At 54.4% G+C, this 24,007-nt stretch overlaps 1 protein-coding gene across 3 annotated transcripts in view; it reads right to left on the bottom strand.

Annotated features, from left to right (window-relative positions):
• The window catches only part of TBC1D14 (TBC1 domain family member 14), a 103,233-nt gene that overhangs the window by 78,810 nt on the left and 416 nt on the right, over positions 1-24,007 (bottom strand). For 2 of the 3 annotated variants that reach the window (XM_060013026.1, XM_060013027.1), the window contains exons 1-2: positions 23,689-23,843; positions 13,185-13,923 (exon numbers count right to left, since the gene is read on the bottom strand). In XM_060013026.1, the coding sequence (XP_059869009.1) occupies positions 13,185-13,906 (722 nt within the window). In that variant the 5' untranslated portion in view covers positions 13,907-13,923; positions 23,689-23,843. Of the gene's footprint in view, positions 1-13,184; positions 13,924-23,688; positions 23,844-24,007 lie in introns of those variants that run through there. The other variant, XM_060013028.1, reaches the window with a different exon arrangement.

The raw sequence follows: 24,007 nt of genomic DNA, 5'->3' as shown, positions 1-24,007 counted from the left end.
ACAACGAAGCAGGGCGCCTCTGCTGAAGCGTGCACGAGCTGCCGGGGAACCAGGGACGTGGAGCCCACTGGTTTGCTCCCCAGGGAGATGGGTGCAGGTCAGTGGAGCCCATAAGACACACACATCAGAGAAACAAGGCAAGTCCCCACCAACCTCAGCACCTCTGTACCTGCCGTGTCCTTCAACCAGAACACTCTTGTTCATCTCACTTGGATCTCTGCTCAGATGTCACCTGCTCAGTGATGCCCTCCCTGACCTCCCTATTTAAAACGGAACCTCCGGCAGCCCGACCCTACACCATCCCTCATCCCTCTCCCAAAATGGAGAGGGATGTTTTGATCTCTCCCCAGCAGTTAAAGCCTGACATGGAGCATCTCCCGCAACCCTGTGGCCACAGTAGATGTAAGGGCCACTTGGTACTTTTGCTGGGGGAGGGGCTGTCGGCTGCTGCACCCCCAGCACCAGGTCCTGGGTGGCTATTCACCGAGGAAATGAACGACATCTGAATTCAACGATCAGACAAGCATCTACTGAGTTCTAACTAGATGCCAGCTTGGGATGAGTCAGATGTAGTCCCTCGGGCACCCAGGCCGGGGGAGGGGGGAACCCATCGGATGACACTACACGATGGCACAATGGTTCCCCGGGAAACTTCGGTAGATTCTTCTCATTTAAAGTGTGCGCAGCAGTGAGGGGCAGAAAGGGAACCTACTCCAGGAGGGGTCGGCAGGCCTGTGGGAGGAAAGCAGGGGCTGCACGCAGGTGAGACACCGATTCAAGACGGCTCCTCCCGCTGGATCAACCAACCGCCTGGCCCAACTCTGCATTTCACACGTGGGAACGCAGCACCTGCAAAGCGACTTGCCACAGGCGCGAAGGGGGTAGGCGGCAGAGCTCTGAGGAAGAGGCCACCACCCGACGTCTCGGAGGGCTTCAATCAGGTTCCCACTGCCCCTTCCCACACGTCACTCCAGCTGAGCCCACGCCCCACCCCACCCCGGGAAAGGGTAGCCGCTAGTGTGTCACTGCACGTCCCCGCCTTTACTTGTGCAGTCCCCATGCTGCCCTCGAGTGGGCTCCAGCCCCGACAGACATTCTGGGAAGTGCTATTGCGGGGCGAAGGGGGGCACCCACGGACCTAGAATGGCCAGGAGATGGGGCCCACCAGGCGGAGGGCAGCCAAAGCCCCAGCACCGGGCAGCTGCGATGACGCACACAAGCTCCCCGGCCCCCAGTATCTTCCGTGAGCCCCCCTCTTGTGTGAACACGGGCTCCTCGGGGCACACAGAAGGCCCGTGAGGCTGGTCCCCACGTAGAGGATGGACCGGCCCTGCTGACACTGGCTAAGCATCTACAGGCATGCTTCAAGGTGCAGATCCTCAGAGGAGCATGGAGAAGGCGTCCCTGAGTGAGCAGGCCTGCGCCTGGACAGGGGGCCACAGGAACATCAACACAAAGGCGCGGGCAGCCAGCGGGAGGGAGGGTGGAGTCCCCCGCAGACCAAGGACTGAGGAAGACGGAGGGGCACCTCGCGTCCAGCCCGACAATGGTCACGCTCCTCGCAGACCTTTCTTTGTGGCATTTCTTTCCCCTCTTGCTATCCTGGCCTGGGCGGCCACTCCAGGGCACAAAGCCCCAGAGCAGGGCACCAATGTCCCATGCAGCTCCTTAGCAGTGGGGCCTGCAGTGAGCCCCGGGGAAGGGGGAGCCACACGGCCCATTCAGCGCTATTTCCCACGGTTCTCCCCCGGCCCCAAACACGGGACCCCGCACCCCACGCCAACATCTCCCTGAGGACGGGGTGCTGTTCACAAATGGGGGGTCTTCTTATACCCATGGCCAGCCCACCAGAGCAGTGCCGATCATGACCATGCCCCTGGGACAGCAGCGCTGCCTCCCTCTCCCGCCCCAGCACACGACAGGAGCGGGACGAGGCACTTCGCCGCCTTTCTTCCGCCTTCCCTGACCAGAGCCATCAGACAGAGCTCTAACAGTGTGGTGGCCCAGAGCAGAGCAGACAGACTGGGGCTGCAGAGGAGGCGGGCTGAGCCCCTCCAAGCCCCACTGCCAACTAGCCGTGTGACCCTAAGCCCGTTTGCTCTCGAGGTGAAGACCCCACCAACCTCGAGCCTTGCGTCTTTCCAACTGGCTCCTCTGATTTCCCCACCCACCGGAGTCTCTGCTGAGCCTTCCTCCTTTCACTGACCCTCACCCCCCAGACACCCCCTACCCCTGGCTCGGCTCCAAGGCCAGGTCACACTCTTACACATACCCTCAGCTCCCCTGCCTGCCTCTCACTTCACTGGATCCACTCAGCGAAACTATGCCCCTGCCCCACGTGCGTACCCGTGCAGGGAACCCACGGGAGAAGAGGCACAGCTGCCTGGTCTCCAGCCACGGGCCAGACCCCTGACGCCCCCGCAGTCACGCTGCCCTGCCCTTTACTCTCCCAGCCACCTGGATGGCGTTCACACCTACTTCCCTGCTCCTCCGTCGCCACCCTCGCTGTCAGCTGAGGATCTTGCTTCCTACTTCACCAAGAAAATGATGCAACAGAAAGAGAATTCCACTGACAACAACAAATGCTGGCGAGAACGTGGAGCAACAGTAACTCTCGCTCACTGCTGGTGGGAACGCAGAATGGTGCAGCCATGTCGGAAGGCAGTGGCAATCTCTTCCAAAACTAAACATACCCTTACCATTCCATCCAGCAATCAGGCTTCCTTGGTATTCACCCAAAGGAGCTGAAAACTTACTTCCACACAAAAACCCGCACACGCATGCTTACAGCAGCTTTACTGGGAACTGCCAAAACTTGGAAGCAACCAGTATGTCCTTCAGTAGGTGAAGGGATAAATAAACCGTGGTCCATCCATCCAGTGACTGTCACTCGGCACTAAAATGAGATGAGCCAGCAAGGCACTGAAAGCCATGGAGGAACCTTAAACGCATATCACTAAGTGAAAGAAGCCAATCTGAAAAAGCTGCGGACTGTACGATCCTGATGATGGAAAAGATAAAACTATGGAGGCAGTAAAAAAAAGCAGTCACCGGGGGTTAGTGGAGAGGGAGGGATGACGAGACAGAGCAAACAGATTTTTAGGGCTGTGCAGCTACTCTGTCTGATCCTATAATGGTGGATACATGTCATGACACACTTGTCCAAACCCACAGAATGTACAACACCAAGAGTGAACCCTCGGGGCTTCCCTGGTGGCGCAGTGGTTGACAGACCGCCTGCCGATGCAGGGGACACGGGTTTGTGCCCCAGTCCGGGAAGATCCCACATGCCGCGGAGCAGCTGGGCCTGTGAGCCATGGCCGCTGAGCCTGCGAGTCCGGAGCCTGTGCTCCGCAACGGGAGAGGCCACAACAGTGAGAGGCCCGCGTACCGAAATAAAAAAAAAAAAGCGTGAACCCTCACGTAAACTATGGACTTTGGGTGATAACGATGTATCTATCGGGTTGGCCAAAAAGTTTATTCGGGTTTTTCCATAAAATGTTATGGAAAAACCAGAACGAGCTTTTTCGCCAACCCAGTATCAATGCAGGCTCATTGACTGCAACAAAGGTACCACTCTGGCAGGGATGCTGACAGTGGGGGTCTGCGCAGGTCCCGGGGGAGGAGGTATATGGGAACTCTGCTTCATGTTGCAGTGCACCTAAGACTGCTCTAAAAAATAAAGTCTACCTTTTAAAAAGCAAATATGTTGATTAAAATCTATATTCACACACACACACACACACACAAAACAATGAAGCAGCATTAAAAACAATAAAGTAGTCTCTATGCACTGAAAAAGAGAGGACTTCCAGTCTCCTATGGCCACGTCTGGCCTCCAGCATCTGTGCCCACACACTCTGCTCCGCCGCCTGTCTATCCAGATGACGCCACCCGGCCAAAGCCAATTCCTCTGTTTGAGCCCTAGATCCCACTCCGACGGAGGCAACTCAGGGACAAGGCTCCAGAATTCTCTACTCTCTCTGATATGTTCAACTTCTACTCTTTTACTTCACAATAAACAAAAATAGTAACAAAAACAAAAACAAAAAGGATTTCTCCAGTCTTAAAGAAGCAAGCTCACACCACTTCTTCCTCCAGCTATCACCCCCTTTCCTTGCCCCCGACGCAGCTAACCCACCAAAAGGACTGCGCTTGCCGCTTCCAGCTTCCCTCCTCCCGTTCCCTTAACTTTGCTCCAGTCATGCTTGGCCCCGCACGGCTCCCCTAGAACAGCTCTGGCCAAGGTCCCTTTGCTAAAGTCACTTGTCCTCATCTCCCCTGACCCTCGAGCACCCTCGGCCCAGCCGATCACACCCCACCCCCGACGCCCTGTCTGGTCTGCTCCTGGCTTCCCTGGGCTCCGGCACCCCATTCCTCCACCTCCCCGGCCCACCTCCCGCAGGCCTCTCAGCGCTCCGTGCTCGTTCCTCTTGGTGACCTCACCTTGTCCCAAACCCCCTGGAGTTGTTGGAGTACCAACAACTCCAAACTCGCATCCCTGCTCAGACCCAGCTCCCCAGGTCCAGACTCCTCCGTCACCACCTACAGCAGCCTCCAGGCCCGCACGGGGCCTGGTCCCACTGACCTCAGCCCCCTCCTCACTGCTCGGCCTCTTCGCTCCCCGGCCCGAGGCGCTCCTCCCCCAGGCATCTGCTCCATGAACTTCCTTACCTGCTTCAAGTCTTTGCTTAAACCTCTCCTCTTCATTCACCCGATGGGCACCGCTTCGGTGGGCAACCCTGACCTGCCTTCTCCAGTCCCCCTGCCCCTCTTACCACCTCTACTCTCTCATTTTCCTCCCAGCACTCATCACTGCCCACATATATGCTTCACTTATTTATTAATGGTGATTATTATCTGCCTCCCCCCACTAGAATGTAAGCTCTCCGAGGACAAAGGTCTTTGGTCCACAGATCAATCCCAAGTACCTAGAACAGCGCCTTGGCATATGGTGGCTGCTCAGTAAATATTTCTGGAAAGAACGTATGATGAGAAACATACTTGAGGACCTAGCTCAAGGCTTGGTACACTGCAGGCACTCAATAAATAAATTACCATGGCTGCGACTTGCTGCCAAAAGAAAACAAACAAAGCCTAGCAAAGCACAGGGAGGCAACGCACCCTCAACAAACCCAGCTGTTCCTTCTGAGCACAGCTGTATCGCCGTCAGAAGGGCTCTCCAACAGTGCCGGCGGCGGCACCCAACCTCCCCCAGGTGTCTAGCACAGACGGCCGGCCTCCTGCGGCTCCCGTCACATGTTGGCAGAGGGCCACTATCTGCTGCATCTTCTCCGAACTCAAAGGACAACCTCAAACTGACCCTCACCTGGAGTGAGAGAAACATCTCTAGTCAAGGTCACCGATGACCTCCCAGGTGCCTAAACACCAGTTGGTGAGAACTGAGCTGGGCGAACAGGGGTCGGAAAAGAAGTGCAGGCATTCCGTAATCAAGGGGGCTGAGCTACTGAAAATCCACCTGGTACGAGAATTCACATCGGAGGCGCTGAAAACCCTGGGGTGCGGGTTTCAAAACCCACAGAAGCCCCAGGGTAAACGTGTGCCTGTGAAAACAAGGCACACAGAAAGGGCAACACTCGGAATAACGGAGACGCCTCACAGACCTTTCGTTAGGGACATCGGAACCACCCTAGCAGGGTCCTTGCCTGCTAGAGCCCCCCTGCTCCTCCGCGCTCAAGGCCAAGGCGGCGCCTGGCACTGACCCTGCTCTGCCGCAGCCCCCCACGCCCCCGCCCACGAGCCAGCAAGCCTCGGAGCTGACCCCAGCCCTGAGGAAGTGTCACGACCCTGCCCCCCGACCCACCCGGCTTAGTCTCTGCTCCTCCGGCCTGCAGAGTCTCCACCTCCTCTCCTCCTGCCCTCCCTGCCCAAGTCCCCCCTCCCCTTTCTGATCACGACACACACGTGACAAGGGGCAGGGCTGTGTCTTCCGTAGAAAGAGCAGGGACTTCGGAGTTGGACAAGTGAAAGGTCACAGTCCCTACTCGAAGGGCTGTGAAACACATGCCTGAGGGAGAGTGAAGTGCCTGGTGTGTGCTCAGAACAGGGCAGCTACTCCCTCCCCCAAGGGGAGCCCCTCCTCTAACCAGGTTCAACCCTCTCTTGTCAAGGCAGTCATCAGCTCCTGGGCAGACCTGCATCTTACTGTGTGTGGCTCTTAACGTGCTTTGAGTGCTTTGAGCCTGAATGTGGGTCCTAAAGGCCCTGCCGAATATGAGCTCCTGCCCACCTTTCCATCTCCTCTCCCACCTCTGCTCTCCATCCTGAGCACCTCCTGCTACGGTGCTTTCCCAGAAATGCTGGGCTTTTCCCTGCTCCTGTGACGTTGACAAAGAAACACTGTCTCAACCTTGTGCACACGGAAGACACTTTCGAAGGCCTGCTGGCGTGTCAGCCCTGTATTTCTTTCTGGACCTCCCCAGGGCATTTGCTGCTGTGCTCGTAACTCTTTCCAAACCCTCATCACACGGCACAGTATAGGGATTTGCACGGCCGCCTGCAGCTGTGTCTGCCCATCTTCGTATCTTCTTGCCTGGCGCTTGAGCTCGACACCTTGATCAGGTCCCTCCTTTCATTTTCACAACTCGGAGGAGGACACCCTCAGCTCATTCTGCAGACAAGGACCCTAAGCCCCAGAGAGGCTGAGTGGATGGCTTACCCAAGACCACACGCCAGCAAACAGGGAGATCAAGAGAACACCAACCAGCGCTCCGTCCAGGTATCACAGCGGTGCATGTGCGTACACATACACGCACCCCGGCAGCTCAGATATACAGCAGGTGTTTGCTGTATATCACTAATGCCAGGTCAAAGTCACCAAGAATATTGGCAAGCACATTTTACAGAAAATTCACAGTTACAATGTTATACCTCAATTCACTGATGCTAATTCTAAAATGGTCAAAGCAGTAGAAAACTACAGTCAGGCAAAAAAAAAATAAACAAATAAATTAGACATTAATATGCCTGCCATGTGCTGGGTGCTTCCCATCCGTGTACATTTATTTCCTCCCCATTTAATCCTTTGAAGCATGAACTTATTTCTGTTTTCCAGAAAAGAAACCTAAGTTCAGAGTCCCAAACCCCGTATCATCTTTGTATCCCTTGCTAGCTACTTAACCACCTCTTGCCTCAGTTTCCTCACCTATAAATGAGAATTATTACGGCACTCACCTGAATCCATCAGCTTTCAGTGCAGCATACAGAACCCACTCTAGGAATTTTAAGCAGAAAGGGATTTAACTCAAGGAATTAGATGATTTCAAAATCGTTGTAAGGGCTGAGCTAGGCACCTCTAAACGGGGCCCCCAGGAACGGCTCCCTGAACAACACAGAACTGACGCACCAGGGGAGCTGCCACATCTGAACTGCCACTGGAGTGGAATGCAACAGGAGCAGGAAGCCACCACAACTCCTCTCAACCCTGGGATGCAGAACGCAGACACCTCCTGCACCGCCGCGGCCTCTACACATTCGGGAAAGGGACACAGGGAGGATGCTGCAGGGAAGCCTCCCATCTCTATGACATCACTAAACAGCAGAAAACAGCCAAAGGGGAGGAAACATGGTCTCCGCCTGACTTCGGCCTCAAATCTTTCACAAACGGGACCTAATTCATGCCTACAGCCCTGGCTGCAAGCATCTCTGGGAAACATACATTTTTAACTCCCTGGCTCCACAGTGCAGGAAAGGCCCCTAGAAGGATGGACAAGCCAGCCCATCGAATCTAACACACGGCACTCCCTCGTGTGGCAGTTGAAGATTAAGCAAGGTGACCCCTCAGAAGTGCTGAGAATGGCACCCGGCAGGCACTGGGCATTGTCTGTTACTCCCTGTGCCAAGGGCTCTGGCTGTCACGTGTCTCTGAAGTGCGTCCGCCCTGTTGGTAAGCTAACTCACCTCCCTAAAGAGAAAGCAGGGGGCAGATACGTTCCTTAGCACTGCTCATGTCGCTTTTCAAATGGTCAAATCCCAAATGCCTAGATCAGTACAGGAACTAAAATTTTAGTTGCGCATTTGCCCACTGAGTCAAAGTGCCCATCTAAAGATTTATTTTTCTTAAGCCAGTGGTTTCAAGTTTTTTCACACTCCCTTTTTAAAAAAGTGAAATCTTATGGGAAACCCAACAAAAGCAGAGAGCAGGGCCAGGAATCCAACCTGCTCATACTGGGCATGTGCTCTGCCCAGAGCCTCACCTGGAGGATGTCGTCTAACCTCCATGTCAACGCTTCACAAGAGGCACAATTAACCCCCTGTCACCCAGTACACCCTGGGGACCACAGAGGTTATTAAGGAAGTTTCTTGAGGTCACACAGGTCAAAAATGGCAGAGCTGAGGTTCAAACCTGGGTCTGAGCAGCTCCGGCTCTGAACCACCAACTCCTCTGTCTCTATCTTTGAATTACAACTCAGTGCCAGGGCGAACCAGACACAGACTGTGCCCACAAGGACCTCTCAGCCAGGTCGGGAAGCGGACCGGAAAAATGCTTCATTACACTCCTTTAAACACACCCAGGGGCTCCACGGCTCCCAGCCGTCCACAAGCTGTCCCCTCTGCCCCACGTCTTCGCTTGGCAAGCTCCTTCTCACCCTTCAGATGCAGTTCAAGCATCGCTTCTCAGCAAAGGATACTCAGCTCATCTCTCCTGAGAGCTTAATAAAGGGCTGCACAAAAGAAGGTGTAAGTGGTCAAAGGTAATTACTACCTTCCAGCCCGGAGCAGATGAGTAGCCTTAAACCCCGGGCTTCACAGAAATCCCAGCCCTATCTCCTGTGGAAAACAAGTGTGTTACTGAATTCCTCTCATATTTGCTGTCCAGCTTTTTAGATAAAGGCTCTTACACTACACCGGGCTCAGAGGAGCCCTGAACACAGTCCCTCTCTTCTATATAAGATGAGGATCCTGGGCTTCCCTGGTGGCACAGTGGTTGGGAGTCCGCCTGCCGATGCAGGGCACACGGGTTCCTGCCCCGGTCCGGGAAGATCCCACATGCCGCGGAGGGGCCGGGCCCGTGAGCCATGGCCGCTGAGCCTGCGCGTCCGGAGCGTGTGCTCCACAATGGGAGAGGTCACAACAGTGAGAGGCCCGTGTACCACAAAAAAAAAAAAAAAAAAAAAAAGATGAGGATCCTGCTTAAAATATATTACATCAGTGGAAGATAGCCAATACTTTATATTAACTTTTTTTTTTTTTTTTAGTATTTATTTATTTGGCTGCACCAGGTCTTAGTCGCAGCACATGGGATCTTCGTTGAGGCACGCGGGACCTTTAGCTGTGGCACGCGGATCTTTGGTCGCGGCGTGTGGGATCTAGTTCCCTGACTAGGGATCGAACCCAGGCCCCCTGCATTGGGAGTGCAGAGTCTTAGCCACTGGACCACCAGGGAAGTCCCTATAATAACTTTAAATGGAATAAATCTATTAAAATATTGAATCACTGAAACTAATATAATATTATAAATCAACTAGACTTTAACGAAAAATATACATATGTATACAACATTAGTAAATTTCCTTCAAAGAAGCAATTAAATACCAACATTTACAACCTGCTAGCTCAGCAGTCCTCGACAGTTGGGCGATTTTGCCCATCTCCCCACCCCAGCCCTCCAGGGACATTCGGCACTGTCTGAGGATATTTTCGGTTGTCACAATTGGAAAGATGCTACTGGCATCTAGTGGGTAGAGGCCAGGGATGCTGCTAAACAGCCTTCAATGCACAGGACAGCTCCCACCACAAAGATTCACCCCTCCCCAAATGTCAACAGAGCCAAAGTGGAGAAATCCTGATCTTTTTCAATCCTGGATTGATCAAAGTAAAGCACAATATGGGGATAAGAACCAGAGAAAGCTTTAGAAAACATATTTTTTAGAAATGATAATATTTATGTTAGAATCACTGATAGCTACTACTTATGGAGGGCCAGGAAGTGTGCTAGGTGCTTCACCTATTTGATCTCTAACCTCGCACAGTAGTTTTATGCCCCATTTAAGGCTCAGGGAGGTGAAGTAACTTGCCCGTGGTCACACAGCTATTAAGTAGGACAGCTAACACGGAACCCAGGCAGCCCAACTCCTGAACCAGTGCTCCTGACCTCGGTACCCCCAACACGCACGTGCGCGCGTGCACACACACACACACACACACACACACACAGCCCCATGTCAAGACTCGTGCCCCCCACCCCTGCAGTGTGTGTCCATCTCCCCCACCGGAGGGAGCTCCTTACGGGCAGGGACTATCTCTAAGCTCAGGGTGGAGTCTCCACAGGAGGTGCTTACCGCAGCCTATGTGAAGGAGGGGCCAAAGGCACAAACTGGAGCTGGGCCTGGGCTTCCTCGGGGCAGTGGCCGGGCTCAGCCAGCCCTCCTGGCGCTCCTCTGCTCCTGACTCGTCCAGGCCACCCTCATCAAGCAGTCAGGTTCACCAACAGGTCTGCTCCCTCAGGCTCCAAGTTCCCTGACCACCTCCACTGCTTCCTCTGAGCCCCATTCTCCTAGACCGGCCTTCCACAATGCCGCCCACACTGCTTTCTACAACCCAGAAGTGGACTCGGTGAGGACAAGGACAACAGACGGGCACGAGGGTCAAGGGAGTCGCTGGGTTGAGGGGACAGAGTGGAGACACAGGATGACTCAGAAGCCTGGGCTGGGAACCACGAAGGACCAGCTCCAGCCGCAGCCCTGCCCCCAACAAGAACTCACACGGTCCACCATCCTCGAAGTACCTGCTGTGTGCCAGGCCCTGCCTATAAACTCACCTGTAAAATGTTTAGTGGGTTCCAGACATTTTTGCACAGAACCCCCCGTTTTCCTCTCAAAGGAATTATGGACTGAAACTCTTCTCTAACACTTAAGACTCCAGGACAAAAAATTCACTACACTTGGCCCACGATATCACAGATCTTGATTCACTTGTCATTAATATGCCACCTGCTTCCCAAAGGTACTTAATAATGGCTCACAATAATAATGTCACAGTCATCAAAACGAGGGGAAGGAGATAAGAATTAAGAAATAAAACAACAAGGAGACATTTGATTTCTGTGGCACAAAGCCGAGAAAGATTTTCAAGAAACAATCTGCAGTAATTGATAGTGTTTCCTTTCAAAGGAAATGAGGCTCCAACATAGACAGTAAGACAAAGGCAAGCAGACAAAGCAAGACGCAGTCACGACCATCACAACAAACAACTGACGCTGCAACGTTCACTCTGTCTGGGTCCGTACTAAGGTCCACATGTGTGAGCCCACTTCGTCTCCCTGACCACTGCAGGAGTAGGCCTCATCATACCCATTTTGTAGATGATGAAGCTGAGACAGAAAGCAAATGACGATGGGAACAATGCAGGTAAGACTACAAACACGGTATCAATAAATCAACAACACAATAGGCATCGTGTGCTAGGCTATTTACTAACGCTACTTTAGAGATGAGAAAGCTCAGAGAGGAGAAGTAACTTGTTCAAGGTCACACAGCTAGAATGTGGGTGCAGATCTGTTGAATTCCAAAGCTAAGTTCTTTCCTCTATGCTGTCTCCCAGCCACCCCCATTTTCGAGCAAGGGTTCCCAAATTTGCCAAGAACCTCAGATGATTCTAAAAACCTGTCTCCAAAGCCCTTCCCCTGAGATTCTGATCCTGGAGCTCTGGGATGGAGCCTGAAGAGCCGTATTTAACAGGCACCCAGGCGGTATTCATCAACAGGCAAAGTTGAAGACACTGATCTGAGCAAAGGGAACAGTTCAGCCACACAGACCTGATCTGCAGCAGCACTGTTTTAGGGCTATGGCCTCAGTGAGGATCGTGGGTCTCCCCCACGGTTCTTGGGTTTCTCCCACTGAAGGCAACCGTGAAGTCACTGAGTTCTGGGGCCAGGATTCTCCTGGGAGTAGCACAATACCTGTCTGCGGGTGCATCAGAGAGAAGAGGTGCCCCATAAAACCACAGCCGCCATCGGAGAGCTTCTCACTCAGGACTGGTCTCGGCTCATCCAAGACGACCCCACCGTCAGACGATGCGTGAGCCGAGGCAGCCGTAAGTGGACGTGCGCGCCCACAGCCGCAGAAGCCCCGGCTGATTCAAGCCAGCACATCCACCACCTCGAAGGGACACCCGTACCGCCAAGTGTCCAACACGGGCTCCGCTACGGGCACAGACAGGGGCAGCCAGGTGGACCACGGCGGCGTTCCTACCTGCCAGGCCCTGGGCCCAGGCCCTCCAAAGAGCTGCTGGGGACCAGACGGCCCTTCTGCACACAGTCTCCAGGGCCCTCGGCCCTTCCCTGCGGCACTCCACAGTCTGAGAGTTCACGTTTGCCTATGTGACTGACTGATATGTCCACTTCCACCACCCCCAGCCCGCAAGCCCACCCAAGGTCACTACCGAATTACTCCCATATTGCCTGTCAAGGGCAGAGCCCAGGACGCAAACACAAAACACTTGTTGAACGGAAACACAAGGGCACAAAAAAGAGGCTGTAGGAAGGGCTGCACGGGGCTTAAGGTGAGACACAGGGATGCCAGCATCCCGGTTGGGCGCCTGGGGACAGGGCACCGCGGGGAGTGGGGTGGACGGCCTGGTCCTAACACAGGTGGGAACGTGTGTGGCTGCAGTGCAGTGACAGCACACATCTCAGAAGCAGGCCCAGGGCCAGAACACGAACAAAAGAGCACAGCCAGGCAGGAGCACAGGGCGCGCGTCCAGGGGCACCCAGAAATACCTGCCCTGGGTTGTGCCAGCGGAGGCTGGAGTTACTAAGTCCGATATCACCCTCGCCAGCACCCTCTGCTTGGCCCAAGAAACTCAAGTTATCAGCATAAAGGGCCCTTCGGAGGATAAAGCTGACAAAGGCTGCTGATTTGGTGACAGTGGCCACTTACAGGTCAGCCTCAGCCACAGCAGGTCAGAGGCCAGGAAGTGACAAGAGACTGCGCGAGTAACAGGGACACAGAAGTGACAGCCAGCAGTGAGGAAGCGAACAGCAGAATCACCAGTCCTCCGCACAAGTCCACAGGACTCTGGGCTACTGGAAACGGCATAATTTTCTGTATGACAGTGTCTGCTCTGTGGGCAGGAAACACAGGACACACTGCAGACAAGAACAACAAAGCAACTGGTCTGAACTGAATAACCTGGCTCTTCTAGAGAGATAAAGACGGCATTACCTTGTAAAGAAGTTACTAAATGGTCCCAATATTTTCAATTTCCTCCCCTCCTCGGTTTCATCAACACAGTCCTGCTGGCGTAGGTCACGGGTTTCCTTGATGGAGCTCAAGGTGACATCAGTAAACTGTGGGTCATCGTCATTCTCCAGGGTCACGATGGCACTGGAGCTGCTCGTGACCACGAGGTCCAAGATGTCCTCATTGCTGACGGACAGCGTGGTTGACAGCTCTGTGCCGAGACTGGACACGCTGCAGACTGAGACATTGTCGCTGCGGTTCAGGGTTTTGGAGGTGGGGCTGTAGAGCTTCACTGAGTCATAGCCTGTCCTGGGAAACGTGGAGGACTTCCGCACACTCTGTTCCCGCTCGGCACTGGTGGGAGCTGGTGGCGCGTAGGAAGGCAGTGGGCACGCGCTCTGGCAGGCTCGCTCAGGGATGATCTCCGACTCGGACTGTTTCCTCTTCACGTGGACCACGCTGCAGGGGACAGGTTCCGGGTTGCCGATCTCTAGGGTAGGGATGCCTGAGTCCACCGACTGAAGGCTGTGCCGATCTTCTAAAGCACCAAGTTTCAGCTTGGGCCCGTACTCAGGCAACGAGAGGGATCTGGGTGCCTTGAGATTCAGGGGTTGCAGGTTCTGAACGTGGTTTCCTGGTCGACCGTCCAGAATGCCCACCAAGGCTACGCCATTTGTAGTGGTGGAAAGGTTTCCATCAGTCATCTTGGTCCACGGAAAAACTAGAAAAAACACCAAAACGGAAATCAGGACAGTGAATATAAAAGCCAAAGATGCAATTCCTCTGACGCACGTTCAAATGTTCTGACACCCCTTTTAAAAGAGGAATCCTTGAAACAAGCCCTACATACACAAGTTTTAATTCAGGGCCAGAAGCTAGAGTTTTAACGTATATTATCATGATATAAAACAACAGGAAGATAATTCAAACAAAGGATACACCTAGGGTAAAAATACATAAAATAACCATCTTTATCATCCCCATCACTGCCCCCAGTCACATCTGCGATCCTCAGGACAGCACTGGGAGTGTGAGGGCTGTGCCGGGCAGAGAGAAGGGGTTTTGTTTTCCACGTTTTTTTAAATGATAAACAGGATACCTCTGTCAAAAGTATGTGAATTCATAACGCATACATAAGTCAAGGTTCAACTTGTTCTGAGACAGCACAGAAATCGAGACGCCTTCCTCATGACAGAAAAGAAGATGAACTGTGTATGCCATGTGCAGTGAGATGACCCCAAACACATTCAAGTTAGCCATGGGTCTCCACGATGTTTTAGTCACCTTACTCAGGTCTACAAGGCGGGGCATATTATCCCCTTTACCATGGAAGAAACTGAGGCTCAGGTCAAGAAACGGGTCCATGGGACTTCCCTGGTGGCGCAGTGGTTAAGAATCTGCCTGCCAATGCAAGGGACACGGGTTCGAGCCCTGGTCCGGGAAGACCCCACATGCCGCGGAGCAACTAAGCCCATGCACCACAACTACTGAGCCTGCGCCCTAGAGCCCGTGCTCCGCAACAAGAGAAGCCACCGCAATGAGAAGCCCATGCACCACAACAAAGAGTAGCCCCCGCTCGCCGCAACTAGAGAATGCCTGCGCGCAGCAACAAAGACCCAAGGCAACCAAAAAGAAAAAAAAAAGAAATGGGTCCAGGATCACATTGTTATGTAGCCGCAGAGCTGGGATCTATAGGACTGACCCCAAAATAAGCCATAGTAGTGGATGAATGGTATAGTTTGGGGTTATAAAAACCCAGGTCAGAAGGCTGGCTCAGTGAAGACGGATGATCAATAAAGGAAAAAATAAAGGCCATGAACCTGCAGTAAACACACAGGCCCTGCCTATGGTTCTCTGGCCTAAGACTGGGGTAGGAGGCGCATCAGCCTGGACAGCACAGTCCCCTGTGCTCTGAGAACCCTGGGGTTTGTTACATTACCTTCTCCTGTCCTTTTAAAACATCAAAAACTAAAGAAACCTGGTGGTGCCTTTAAATTTGATCCATCGAACAGAAACCACATAAAGAAGGGAACTTTGGGCTCAGTCCTTCCTGGGTTCTAATCCCAACTCCACTAGATTGCCTTGGGAGAATTAAATAAAGTGCCGTGAGAAAGGCATTCAGCAGGCGCCCCCCACCGCAGGCACTGTTAGCAGCTGCTATCATACAACAGCAAACAGCTGAAGGTCTGAAGCCTGGCAGTAACACTGATAACCACCCCCTTTCGGGTGTTATTTTAGCTTTTGCAATGAGCTTCCCGCTCCCCTTCAGGAAGCCTGGTCTGCCTCTCACTGTCAACACGGCCAAAGCAAATTCATTAAAAGCAGAAAACGGGGGAGGGGTAATCTCCCCCCCTCCCAGACATGGAAGGAACCAGTCACACAGTACAGCACTGGAGCAAAAACAGAAATAAGAAGGAATGAATTCAATTGCGGAATTCAGAAATAGACTGAACTGGGCTTCCCTGGTGGCGCAGTGGTTGAAAGTCCACCTGCCAATGCAGGGGACACGGGTTCGTGCCCCGGTCCGGGAAGATCCCACATGCCGCGGAGCGGCTGGGCCCGTGGGCCATGGCCGCTGAGGCTGCGCGTCCGGAGCCTGTGCTCCGCAACGGGAGAGGCCACAGCAGTGAGGGGCCCGTGTACCGCAAAAAAAAAAAAAAAAAAGAAAGAAAGAAATAGACTGAACTATGAATAAAAACTTGAAATATGACCCAGTGAGTAAGGAAGGATTATTTAATCATGGTGTCGTACTAATTGGTTATCAATTTTTCTTGGAAGGTAGAACTACACCAAAACAAAACTACAAGCAAAATTACAGCTTAATACAAAAATGAGATTATAAAGGTATTGCACAAAATAAAGTGCTTCCCTAACCTACAGAGCAAAAACTCAGTTCATCCTCGGAAAGGATCTGGGCATTCCCCTCACCACATGGGAACCTGTCTTAACTGTTTTGCAGTTCACACTGCCCTGAATTTCCTGGGCTGCGGCCCCTACCCTGAGTCCCCAGCCAGGAGTTCCTCCCAGGCAAGGCCACAGCAAACTGTCTCTGGAACCCTGCGCTGGGAAAACTCCCGAACCAAACCATGATGTGAAACAACAGGATTCACGACGGGAAGACACAGGAAGATAAATCTGTATACCAATTTGAAAGTTCTACTTTTTTTTTTTAATCAAGAGGAAAATCCAGTAAGAAACATTTTTAGCACATAGTTAAGAGCTAATCTTTGGCAACGCCAAAGGTAATGAGAATTATCCAAATACCATCAACACACCAACAGGTCAAACTGGCAAAAAGCCATAAACACAAGAGGAAAAACTCACAGTAAGCAGAGCCGAGACCCTCCGACAGCCCCAGCTGAAATTCTGGCCCTGCCACTTACTAGCTGGGGAGATGCTCAACCTTTCTGAGCCTCAACTTCCCTCCTCCCCAGGAGTAAAAGGGGGCGATACCATACACCTCACAGGCTGGCTGAGGATAAAGGAAATGAGGTGTGGTGAAGCGCCGGCACACCTGTACCTGACACACGGTAGGTGCCCAATAAATGTGAATTTCCTCCACTCCAGCCACATAAAGAGCCTGAGTACCTGGAAAAAAAACCTACGAATTTAAACTGAAATTTTGACACTAGAATAGGCAGCAACATGGAACAAGTGTGTGATGTGGACCCAAGGACCCCTTCTCCTCTGAGTCGCCAAGATGGAAGCACACGGAAGAAAGAAACAAGGTCGGACAGAGTCCCAAGCCGCTTGGTGGTGGCCTCGTCCTCCGTCTTCTCTCCTCTGCCTTGGGGCCACAGAGAGAAGCCTGAGGGCCTCTTCTAGGGAGAAGCTGAGGGACCTTTGGGGCCCCCGATGGTTCCAAGCCCAGCTTAAGTTCCTTAAACTTGAGGAACAGACTCAGAGAACAGCCTTCAGAGAAATAAACCTAAAAGGGAAAAAGTACTTCCCCTTGCACCATATTCTAAGACCAAACTCCGCAAGGGCCAAGGCCAACTGTCCTCAAGCCCTTTCACCTGGTGCTACCAGTGCCGTAAAACCAGAAGCCACGCGCCAGAGCACCTGCCTCCCGACGCGGCCCTGCAGGGCGAGGCTGCACAAAGCAGGTGCTTCCAAGAGGGGCTGCAGGGTGGACTCTGGGAGCCAGCCAGGAGACCAGCTGCGGATGGCCTGCCTCCAAATCACACGTTCTCTAAAGACAGAGTAAGCCTAAATTCCCCAAGCCGGCCCAGGGCCCTCTGGATCTGTCCCTGCCAGCCACACCAGCCTCATGCCGTCACCCTCACCTCTCTCAGCACCCAGCCGTCCTGCGCCACTGCCGCAGGTACTCTCCCCAGCTCTGCCATCAGCGCCCCTGGGGATCTGGGAGCGTGTGCCACGAGGAGACACAGCATCTCCCCTGAGAAGCCTTTCTCAACTCCCCCAGGAGGCTGCAGGCCCTCCTTCCTCCTGAGCTCCTTGTGGCCACACCCCACCTACAGCAGTTTCCGTGTCTCTCTCTCCTGGCTCCTGACTAAGCTTCAGGCGGGCACATGCTAACAGTTTCTGGATACCACTGCCTGGTCAAATGCCTAGCATGGTTAAGGATTAAAAAATCTATTTGCGGGACTCCCCTGGCAGTCCAGTGGTCAAGACTCCGCGCTTCCACTGCAGGGGGCATAAGTTCGATTCCTGGTGGGGGAACTAAGATCCCACATGCCACGCAGTGCAGCCAAAAAAAAAAAAAAAATTGTATTTGCTGAATTAATTATTACTAACAACTACATTCTAGTTGTGGGCAGGTTTCAGGGGCAATCCATCCAAGAAACATCTGTTGAGAGCTGGGTTGTGTTTCAAGAACAAGGTGAGCAGGGGAGGTCACAGAAGAGGAAGAAAATCCATCGTGCTCCCAGCCATGCGTGCAGACGGCAGACCCAGCAAGTGAGCGGTGACCGCCCTGTGCGCCGTATCCGCTGCTAGACTAGACGGCGACCAACACTGTGAACACTTGACAGCTCAGGAAAGTAAAACGAAATTTCCCTCTGCAGTTGTTTCCCAAAGTCTCACACGACCCCCTGCGCAGTGGCCGCCACAGCATGCGACCTGGGCTCTCAGAGTCACCCGGGCACAGCCCGGCACCAGATCCAAGTCTGATGAGGAGCAGCCGTCACCGTCCGGAGGAGAGAAACACACAAGACATGACGCACAGATAAGACGAAGACTTTCTATTCCAGGCAGCAAGGCCACCTGACGTTTACTTACCTGCCACAAAACTGAGTTCTGCAGGAAGCAAAGAGGAAAAGTGCCCAAGAGACTGAAACAGCCTTCACTCTCAGGGGCCCGTCTTTAGTTTAATACGAGTCAGAGAGTGGAGAGCAGCTCTGCCAGTGACTCTGAACAAGGCTTTGGAAAACAAGTCCATCTTGAAGCAACAATTTAATTTTCTCCTCCTTAAAAAGTAATGGGACTAAGTCTTGACCAAGTCTTCATAAATGAAAGAAACAGTTTATGAAACCAAAACTAAATGATTTAGTTAGGGTCCCAGGGGAAGAAAACTCCACTCACTGGTGGCTTCAGGGAGGGACAGCTCTGCCCGTCCATGCAGACATCCTCTGCACTCCTCTCCTCTCCCGTGGCTCCTTCCTGCCCACGGGGCGTGTGCTATACACAGCCTCCCTCGTCCCAGCTCTCCCCTCTGGACACCGCGGAGGAGAGCGGCCCCCTCGCACCCCCATCAGCACGGGGCAACGCCACTCTCCCTGATCCTCCACGGAGGGTGCGCTCATCTTCGCTGCCAAGCCTCCTGTCAACCCAGGCCTGCCGCTGCTCGCCGTACCCTGCCGCTTAAGAGTCAGGCGCACACGGCCCCTTTCTATCAGCCATGGCCTGAGGGCCCATCTGTCACAGATCCAAAGTTTCCAGAGGGCAGGAACTCGGACTGCAAGTCCTGACAACACCAGAGCACCACCATAAAACTACAATTTCATGAGCACCAGGCACCGTTCTAAGCTCTTAACATGCCATTCTGTGCCAGAGCCCTCAGCAGCCCTCTGCGCCAGGTATTACCCCCACTGCACAGAGGAGGAAACCGAAGCACACAGCTTGCCCAGGTCTCCACTTTCACGTGGCAGCAGCTGGGGCCTGAGCCCAAGTCTGTGACCCCAAAGCCCCTTGGTAAGCTTTGCTACTTACAGCCCTAATGCAGACATCAAGCACCTCCTCAAATCCTTATCCCTCCCGTGAAAGAAGAGGATCTCACAGGTGGGAACAATGCTGGGCTGAGCCAGAGGCAGCAACCTGCCCAAGGTCTTGCAGGGAGGGTCCCACCTGAGTCTTCTCTCTCCAACACCTGCGTCACCCTCCAGAAGGCCTCTCAGGGGTCCTTCACGTTTCCTGGTGAGGATGCTGGTGGGACCGCCAGACTCGCCACAGGAGTGGCTCTCTCAGGCCTTCACCTCAAGCCTAGACCAAACAAAAAGGAGAACCCACTGACCTATGAGACATCTCCCATGACAATCAGACATTTGTGTAGAGGGCTCACAAGCACCAACCACTGTGAGTCTCTTTCTCTTTTTAATTCAAGCAGTGGAGAGAAAGGCATAGGACGTTCTGCATCTCAGGCGCCTCGGCATTAACAGTTAACACAAGCAGCTGCCTCTGCTCACCGGTGCACGCTGCACGGTGGGCACTGTGTTCGGTGTCCACACCCACCATCTATGACCTATGTAACCTCCCCAGCAACCCCCAGAGCTGAGGACACTGTCATCACCATCTCACAGACAAGACCGAGGTGCAGATGGAACGCAGACTGAAGGGGTCCTGCTGGGGCTGACCTGGAGCCTACACTAAGGTGCTTACTCTTTCCACTGCTGCACAAGCGGCCTAAAATAATGGACTAATGTGCATTACATAGAAAGGGAAAGTCGGGACTTCCCCGGCGGTCCAGTGGTTAAGACTCCACGCTTCCACTGCCAGGGGAGGGGGTGGGGTTGATCCCTGGTCAGGGAACTAAGACCCCGCATGCTACGCGGCACAGCCAAAAGAAAAAAAGAAAAAAAAAACCACAGAATAGGAAAGTCAACTAGAAAAGTAGTTTGTTTTTTTAAAAGAGTTATTCTTTAGGATAAAAACAATCCTAAAAAAGAATTTCCTAGAAGCCCAATATACTCCTCTGGAGGGTGCCCGGCAACTTTGAGGCACCTGGAACTCAACACGATGTAGTTCAGTAAGTTTCCGTCCATCAGCAAACCAGGCAGAAACTGGCGTTAAACTGCTGAGGGTCCCCAGAGGCTCCTTCCCAACCCTAAGGAACAGATATTTAACTTACACCGCCCAAAGGTGGTGATGTTTAAAAGGCACAGGTGGGACATTTTAAATTAAGGACTTTCAGTGCACAGGGGAGGTTTCCCCTCTACCCCCAAATGTTTCAGCTTCATATATTTACCAAAACTAATCATCATAAGTACCTGTAAAGTGACCGGAAGGCAACTCACAGGTTCGGAAGATAGTCCACTTAACAAAGCCAACACAATTTATAATCTTAATTATTAATAAGTCAAATAATTTACTGAAAATTTACCAAACACCAAACATGCCAGGAGCTATCACATGCTCTAATCATCACAAGCCTGCCAAGTACACCCAAGAAACTATGAGATTCAGAGAAGCTGAGTGACACACCCAAGGTCACACAGCAAGAGAAACAGGATTCAAACCGGGTCTGACATCAAAGGCCAAACATGGCTTGTTGGAGTGCTTAAGAGTACAGACCCTACACTTTGTGATCATCGATAAGTTAAATACAACAATATTTAGACTTCTCTGTATGTATGTTAGACTTCAATAGAAAAGTTTTAAAACTAAAATACGCAAGGGGAAAAAATAATGCAGGTTCTGGAGGTAGACCACGTAAGTTCAAATCCTGGCTCCTCCGCCTAGCAGTTGTTGGACCTTGGACTAGTTTAACTTCTCTGTGCCTCGATTTCCAAGTAGTAAGAGGGGGACAATAATAGACCCTATTTCATTAGGCCGTTGACAAGATCGGGGAAGAAACCTACATAAAGCCTTTAGAATCGTGCCTTGGAAGATGCTCGCTGGCATCACTCTTCCCCGGGCACCCGACACGGCCAGCCAGCTCAGGCCCCCTATTTTAGCAACTCATTTGCATAAGCAAGCCCAGACACAGCCAGTCTGCACAGCCTCACTGTACGGCTTCGCCCTGTCACCAGCATCTCTCCTCGCACCTCCGCTGCGGCACTGACCGAGCGCTGGGCCTCAGCTTCCCCATCTGTCAAATGAGGTGACTAGCCCAGCCAAGCTACCCGAGGTCCTTGCAACTTGACAATCTAGAATTCTAAACCCAGACCCTAGAAACTTTACACCCTCCCTACAGCAAACATTGACAACACGTACCCATTTTCCTAAAATCCTCTCTTACATATTAGGTACAATGTCTGGTGTGATGACAAATCTTCTCCAAGGTCTCAAAGCTCCGCGAGCGCCCACGCCATGCTGGGCAGGCATCCTCTGTGCTGAGGGTGAGGACGTGACAGTCAGAAGCTCTGACCAACAGGGAAGACAGATTCCTAAGCATGTTGCTCTGATAAGCTGTGTCCTCTCTGTTGAGAGGCCTTCAGCAGAGCACAAGCAAGGGGAAGTGGAGGTAGGACGGGCAGGAACTCACCCGCTGGACAGAGGGAAGTAGGGCAGTGGGAGGGAGAGATGGAGAAGTGGAAGGGCGGAGGGGTGGAGGGGTGGAGAAGTAGAGAGAGGTGCCTGAGGGGAACTGCAGGGACCCGCGGAGGCCAGGTGAGGCAGCCCTGATTCGGAGCATGAGAGGGTGGGCTGGGGGCAGGCTGTAAACACTCAGTCTCGCAAGCATGGAGCAAGCCCACCTCGGCGCCACGCAAAATGCTAAGCAGGGACCTGCCAGGACCTGCTGGGGCCGTGAAGGACATTGAGATGAGCGGAGCCTGGCCCCCTGACCTGCCTCAGTGTGAATGTCATCCCTGCCCCTCTCCAGCTGGGTGACCCTGAACCGGTTACCTGACCGCCCTCGATGCGGCCCAAAGGCTGCATTCACTCAATAACCCTGAGCCCCAAGAACATGCCAGCTTCTCACAAGGGCTGTTAATCAGGTGAAGCCCACAGTCTCAAGGGGTCAAACATACCACCACCAAGACAGTAGTAAGACAGCCTTGGCTGGGGGGTGGGACGGCGGAGCAACCCAGGTGGGACAGGTGGGCTAAGCAGCTGGGAAGAAGCCCTATCCAAACCTGAGACACAGGTTGGTACTGGCCAGATAAACCGGGCAAGAGGAAGGGACTGCTGTAAGGTCTGGCCTGGTCCATGCACAGCTCCTAACAGTGCCCAGCAGCCACCCATCCTCTACAAAGGTAGCCAAGACAACGGCGAGGGGCCAACGCCTGCAGACACGGGCCCTAAGACACCGCCCTCCCCTGTAAACGAAGGGCGTGAGTCCGTGCCCAGGAGCCTCCTGCCCACAGAACTTCCCAAAGCCAAGCTTCCACTTCCACATCCAAGTTGGAGCAGATGGCGCCTGTCCAACTTTGAAACGCACGCGGCTGCCTGTGGCCTGCTGCGCAGGCGCGGGGTCTGGGGTCCGCCGGCCGGCGCTGCGGCCTCGTGAAGAGGAGCCTTCCCGGCGGCCGCATCCCCCCAGCTCTGAGCCGCCGCCCCCCCCCCCCCGCTCCTTCCTCGGGGCAGCTCTCTGTCCCCATACAGCTCCTGCCCCTCAGCCTCCCGCTGGGATGCATCCCGAGAGGCGGGTCCCCGAGGCTAAGGGGGCTGTAGTCCAGGTACGGGGGCCCCTGAAGCAAAAGGGAGTCCCCGGCCTGGGGAGTAGGCGGTCTCAAGAGAAGGGGGCGTCTGCGGCCCCAGAACAGGGATCTGAGAAGCAAGGGGGTCGGGAACTGCCAGGTGGACCCAGAGGTGGAGGGGGTTCCGGGCGGTCGGAGGCTCCGAGGTGTGGGGAGAGGGGCTCCGGCGAGTCGGGGACTGCAAACTGCCGGGGGTCGCAGGGGTCGGGGGCCCTGAGGTGGAGGGGGTCCCGGCGGCTGGGGGGCTCCGAAGTGGCGGGATCCCGGTGTTCTGTGGCCCCGACGCCGTGGGGGCTCTTATGGGTCGGGGAGCGCCGAGCCGGCTCCTCTCCCGGCCCGGGAGCCCCGCGCGTCTGAGGGGGAAAACTTTTCGTCAAGTTCCGGGAAAGGAGCGGGTCGGGGCGCGCGTCTCACCGAGGAGCGGGCGAGCCGAGCGCCCCCGGGCCCCGCGATGCTCCCCGTGCCCCACGCGCTCCCCCAGCGTGGGAGGGAGCGGCGGCCGCGCGTCGAGGGGGCGCGCAGGCAGGACCCGAACCCGCGCGGCCAGCTCCGCCCCGCCTCAGGCCGCCTCCACGCTCCGGCCGACGCTGCAGCAGGTGTCAGCTGCCCCGCGCGCCCCGGCGCCCTCCCTCCCTCGCGGCCCGGCCCTCGCCGGAGGCCCTCAGTACCGGAGTTAGCGCGGCTCCGACGCCATCCCCGGGGCCAGCGGGCCCGCAGCCCAGGCCCTGCGGGACCCGCAACTTGCGCGGCGAGGACACCCGGCGCTGCAGGCGGCGGGCCGGGCCGGCAGGTGCCCGCGAGCTGCCCGCAGCCAACAGCGGCGCGCGCCCTCGCCCCGCCCCGCGCGCCCTCGCCCCGCCCCGCGCGCCCTCGCCCCGCCCCGCGCGCCCTCGCCCCGCCCCGCGCGCCCTCGCCCCGCCCCGCGCGCCCTCGCCCCGCCCCGCCCCCTGCCTGCGCAGGCTGCTCTTCCGCCCGGGTTGCCGCGCC

This window comes from Delphinus delphis, chromosome 5 (genome assembly GCF_949987515.2).
Source record: "Delphinus delphis chromosome 5, mDelDel1.2, whole genome shotgun sequence".
Taxonomy (NCBI): Eukaryota; Metazoa; Chordata; class Mammalia; order Artiodactyla; family Delphinidae; genus Delphinus; species Delphinus delphis.
Note: the sequence above shows the minus strand (reverse complement) of the source record. Positions and strands in the feature narration are given on the sequence as shown.